At 40.5% G+C, this 5,959-nt stretch overlaps 1 protein-coding gene across 1 annotated transcript in view; it reads left to right on the top strand.

Moving 5' to 3' along the window:
• Positions 1-2,013, top strand: part of SYT16 (synaptotagmin 16) — a 105,198-nt gene extending 103,185 nt beyond the window's left edge. Inside the window, exon 7 of the mRNA XM_006767639.2 lies at positions 871-2,013. Coding sequence (XP_006767702.1) covers positions 871-1,184 — 314 coding nt within the window. The 3' untranslated portion in view covers positions 1,185-2,013. The remainder of the gene's footprint in view (positions 1-870) is intronic.
• The last annotated feature ends 3,946 nt before the right edge of the window (positions 2,014-5,959 follow it).

The raw sequence follows: 5,959 nt of genomic DNA, 5'->3' as shown, positions 1-5,959 counted from the left end.
AATGCAGGTGAGAGATGCTGCGATCTGAGCTTATGCTCTACACTGAGAGTTCAGTGGCATTGGGGATGCAAAAAAGTGGGTGGATGGGGAACTACTCAGGAGGTAGAATCAATAATACTTGGTGATTCACTGGCAGGACCAGGGTGAGGAAGCCAGTCCTGTCAAAAACATGCAGTCCTGATTACTGATTTGGATCATTGAGGGGATGATGTTATGAGAGATGGGGAACAGTGGAACAGCGAGTGTTTGAGTTGGGAACCTGATGAGTGTGAGATGTGTGTGGGATATCCATGAAGAGAAATGTAGTATTCTGTTGGATCCTGAGCTCGGGAGAGACATCTAGGCTAGAGAGACGGATTTAGTAGTTGTCATTGAAGCCAGAGTTGGTAGTTGTCATTGAGTAGATGAGATGGTCCAAAGAATATGTACACGTGATAAAAGAAGGGACTCTTTAACTCAGGCACAAGACAGTATTTTGACAATGGAAAGGAAAATGTGTATAGAGCAAAATCTACACATTTATCTTGTTACATAAGTAAAATGGGAATGAAAAACCGCATGTGCATAAACACGATTGCATCTATGGCTGTGTGTGTATATAGTACACTTCTGCATGTATAGGGCTCCTAATGAACATTGGCAAGGTGCCTGACAGTGGGCTGCATGAAACATTATGCTTTCCAGGTAATAATCCCTTTCCTTAATCGCTCATGTAAAATATGTTAGTCCCACGGCAAGTACCAGGCCTAAGGATGCTGATCAGTATGTGAAAAGGAAAAATTTGCTGCCCATGTAAATACTACAACTAGACCAGCAAAACTGAAAGCACTGATGTTTTTTTCATTTCTGTTGTGTTTTGTTTTTTCTTAGATACATATGGAAAGCTCTTTCTCCTCAATTCTGTGGGTCAAGAGATGTTCCGCTGCAAGACGTCCATTCGACGTGGTCAGCCCAATCCTGTCTATAAGGAGACCTTTGTTTTCCAGGTGGCCCTCTTTCAGCTCTCTGATGTCACCTTGATGATCTCCATTTATAACAGGCGCACTATGAAGCGTAAAGAGATGATTGGTTGGATTGCTCTGGGTCAAAACAGTAGTGGAGAGGAGGAACAAGACCACTGGGAGGAAATGAAGGAGACCAAAGGCCAGCAGGTCTGCAGATGGCACACCTTGCTCGAATCCTAGGTTTGCCTAAAGGTGTCTCTATGCTACACCCCCGTTGGTGAACCTAGTGGTTGACCTCTAACACCAACTGAGTGTATGCTGGCAGGCTCTTTAAAGACAGGCTTTCAAATAGGGATTGGATTCCACTAACCACTAGGACATTCTGTGTGGGGGATGGGGGTGCGGTGGGGGAGGAGATCTTTGGTTTTCTCAAGGTTTGAATTGGATTTAAGTATTGTGATTTTTTTAAAAAAATTCTACATATACAATCAACTATGCGGAAAATGTTACCATAGTTGCAAGCAGTGATGATGAGTTAATTTGTGTTAATAGGTTATTGAGGTGGTTCAGGCTGTGGGATGAAGCTTCTCCTGCTCTCTCGTCTGTTTGCTTGAACAGTAACCTCAGATTGCAAGGGAGCTGTTAAATGTTACTGTTTGTAACCACTTACGCGTATAAATCAGAATTGTCTTAATATGGTGCAAAAAACTCCAAAATACAGAAATGAGTCAGACACTCAAAGAAGAATGTAACTGTCACCCATAGGCTCCTATTTCACATTTTTCTCTTTTTCAAACCCCCCCTCACTCAATTACCTAACAAACAAATGTCATGAACGTGCACTTATAAAAGAAATTTGTATTAATTAAATACCTCTTTCTATTGAATATATTGTGATTTCCTATGAGGTTTGGTTAGCTAAATCATTTTGAAGCTAAAAAATAGTTCAAAAACGACTGTTAAAAGACCACTTGTCTCCTTTGAATATATTTCAAACTTGTAACTTCCAAGGTTTTTATGCTCTTTTTCTCACCTAATAAATTCTTGCAGAACGAGAAGAAAACCAAAACTACCTAGTTAAGTCATGGATTTATTGATTTTTCTGAATCTAGTGTTTTCCTTTTACATTATACTTTTATCTATATGCAACGACATATTCAGACATAGATTTTGAATGTACATCTGCATGTGAACCATACTTCTTATGCAATATTTTCCATCGGTAGAGCATATTAAAATGTAAACAGTGGGTCTTTAATAGTGTTGATTCGACGGACTCTTGGAAATGAATGTGTTAAAATACCGGTGAGTGGAGAAATATTTCCAGCTTGTGTGGAATGACACTAAATCTTTCTTGCAGCATTTGATGTGCCTATAATTGTCATATTTCATGGCATTTGCAGCAACATGTGATAGTCACTGCCTGCCTCTGGGCACGTGCCATTTGGAACAGTGATGTTGTGTGGTTATGAGCATGAAATTGTACTTCCAACTGACTTTTACATATCTTTGCAGTGCATGTTTATTTCATTTTTTTTCTTATATCTGAGCCCTTAATTTCAATTACTTTAGATCGGCTGTCATAGAAAAAGGGAAAGGATGTGTGTACATGTCACACTGCGCATATGTGCAGCTCTTTTTGTTTTGGGTGGGGTTTTTTAAATTAAATTTTACTTGAGTGTCATTGGTCAACATGAACATTAGCTTTTGTGTTTCGCTGTTGACTTCTTGCTGTCTGTGGGAAGAGCGATAGCTAGTGATGGATGTATACAGTTAAAAACACATAACTCCTCAGCTCTACATTTGGACAGATTGTAAACGTAGGCTGTAACGCTGGAAGAACATATTTATTCCTTACAGCCTGTGATGGTTATCCCGACAAGACCAGCCTAGGGCAGAGGATAACCCTACCATGCTTTCCCGTTCCAACGTTGGGAAGGAGTGCTTTTGTGTAGAATAATCAGAATAAGCAAAATAAATTAATATCTTCATTTCTTTTCAGGTCACGGGAGTTTCACATGTCATGCCTTTCAGTTACTAAGTAATAAACCGTGCCCCTCTGGGTTTTTACCCCCCGTCTTCCTTGGGAAGACCTCAAAGTGCTTTTCCAACGTTATGTCCATTAACTGCTGAGTGGTCTTTGCAGTGTGGCTGTGTCATCGAGCAGAACTGAGTGCAATTGATTAAGTAGCGGCACGAAGAATTGGCTTTTCACATCCCTTACTCTCTTTATGTGCTTGTGTTTAAAGGGAAGTAGAGCAGCCTTGTTATGCCTGCCTTTATGCAGTCACATAAAAGCAGCATTCACTTTATAATTTACATTTGAAAAAATCTGCATTTATTGGACAGACAGTCCTGGGTCCCCTCCCCTCCCCCCCTCATATTTTCCTGCCCTATGTTTCGCTGCATCCGTCTGCTCACGGTGCCCAGGAATCATCTCCACATCCTTGTCTGCTGCCTGGACCCACCCCTTTGTAAGGGTTTCTGCTGGTGTAGTGAAGGTATCTGTGTGTGTGATCTGCTTCCCAGTGGTCTGCCCAGGACATACAGTTGCAGGAATGTGCAGCATCTGAAGGGAAGAGATGCCTGAAAACACTTTTAGTGTTTATAATTTTACAGTGTTGGTGCTACTCACCGTGTGGGATGTATGCACGCCTTTAATATGCAGCAGCATCCACCCTAACACTGATGCACACATATAAAATGCTAATGACAAGACACATGAAAATCTGAGGCTGGATTTTTTTTTTTACATTGATTTGAAATTCTGGTTTACTAAGATCTTTCGATTTTGTGCACTTAAACTCCCTGGTTTTCTTGGCAGTCTAGACATGATTATTTCACGTTTTTCACTCGAGCTTTTACATGTACATTTGCTTTTCAAAGGAGTTAGGAGAGATAATTAGTTGGTTCTGAAGTGAAAAAGCTGCTCTTACATATCTAGCTGATAATTAATATCTCACAGGGACATTGCAATTGAGGAAGCACCAGTATTTGTTGCATGAGTTGTTCTCGCCATGGTTTTATTTACAACACTCTTTGTAAATAAGATTGTTGAGAGAGATGCATGCACCGGGTTTATGGAAATTGGCCCTCTAGTGTGCCTTCTTGCAGGGCATGAGTTCATACTGAATTGTGATGTGCTGGTTTTGCCCATCACGGTGGCTACTCTTGCGCTCCCTGCTACCCTCTGACTACTGTTGGGTTTGTAAATGGGCCATTCACCAGGCAGCTGAGCACCTGCTCTCTCACTGCTGACCCCCTCACTGAGTCCCAGTGTGATGCTCAGTTGTTTGGGACCGTCTTTGCTGATGTTGCATAACTGTTCGGGAGGCCTTGCCTCCTGAACAGAAGTATTTGTGATGCCGTTAGATGTCTCACACTCAGCATTCTCCCTGTACAAAGTTTGAGAAAGAATCCTCACCACGATTTCAAGGGGAAAAGAGAGTATGGTACCACACTGTCACTCGTTCATTCTGTTCCTCCTTCAAAGACAGTAATTGACCTCAAGCGTTGAGTTCCTCTGTAGTGCTAGGTGCTTCAGGCAGCTTGCGCAATATTTTACAACTTGTTGATGCTTCTTGGGCAGTAACTGTGTTGTACATCCTGGCTGCACTAGATGGTCTTATCTGAGAATCAAAACTCTTTTCTTTTCAAGTAAAGCATTATTTAAGCTGAAATTACCATCAGGTTATGTAAAAGAGCTTCTCTGATAGCCAGTGAATTGATTAAATTATGGTTCGTTGTGGACTTTGACTTGTGGATTTCCCCTAAGCCTGGCTATCCTTTTGCCATAGAGGACTTAGTACATTAAGATCAGATAACTGAGGAGGAAATGATTACTTGTAGATGACCTAACACCAAATGAAGGCAAATTATTTAATAATAAGGAAATGACAACAAAACTCATGGGGCATCATTTCCACTTAACTTTGAGGAAACTGTGACTAAAGAACATACGTTCCACTCTGTTTGATTCACAACAAAAGTAACTGATAGATAATCCTGAAGTGGCAAAAGTATTTTGCCTTGAAAAAGTCATTATTTTATTCCAAAGAAAAAAAGCTATGCAAGCCATAAAAAACCAGTCAACCCTATAGCATATGTATGGAAAAATGAGAGAATTAATAAGTTGGAGAACTTCAGTGTCTACCAGCATAGAGTCAAGAAAAGTAAACTAAGAATCCATAAGACATTTTAGGCTAACTAGCTATCATTTTTTTTCTCACATCTTGCAGAATTCTGGAAAACAAAGTTGAGGGAAATGAGGCTGGTCTAACACAACTCAGAGGAGTTGGCACAGGCTGTGGTCTTCGCCTGGGTTTGGGTGGAGCTCTGCTAACTGTGTCGCCTCCTGAAAATTACTTATCCAGCCTGTGTCCCTCTTTCTTCAACTGGAAAATGGAAATAATATCTACCTCATAAAGTTTTGAAAAAGACATTAAAGAATTAACCACACGGTCTGGCATAGAGTAAGCATTCCATATTCCCCCTTGCAATCATGCTTTAAAAAGAAAAAAAAAAGCATTTAAGATTTGTTTCTATTTCTAGTGAATGTAATGGTAACATTAGAGGAAAACTAAAAATGTTCAGATACTTTTAAAAGGATAGGCTCACAGAGCTAGTCTGAATTTGTAAAGAAAGGAAGTCCTACTGGGGCAACCTTAGGAGTGATAGCCTGTGTATGGAGGATTTGAGCCTTCATAAATCCCCTATGAGGTATAATAACAAAATCTTAGGTTTTTTTGCCCCCATCCCTTGGTCTCAAGGCGATGCAAAATTTTAGTGCTTGTATGCACATCTTAATAAATCACACATCAGGCCTCTCCTTGTCCCCAGCTCTTCTCTATTACTTGTACCTGGACAGAGGATCTTGTCACCATCAAAAGAATTGGTGAAGAGGGCAATTCGCAGACATGTTTCAACTTTGACCTGAAAAACTAAAATAAGTGGTGTGGCACTATACTGACATCCTTCTCAAAACAGGTAACACTCACTTTTTTTTTCCTTTGGCC

The sequence above is a fragment of the Myotis davidii genome, unplaced genomic scaffold, assembly GCF_000327345.1.
Source record: "Myotis davidii unplaced genomic scaffold, ASM32734v1 scaffold281, whole genome shotgun sequence".
NCBI lineage: Eukaryota > Metazoa > Chordata > Mammalia > Chiroptera > Vespertilionidae > Myotis > Myotis davidii.
This window is presented reverse-complemented; position numbering and strand designations above follow the sequence as displayed.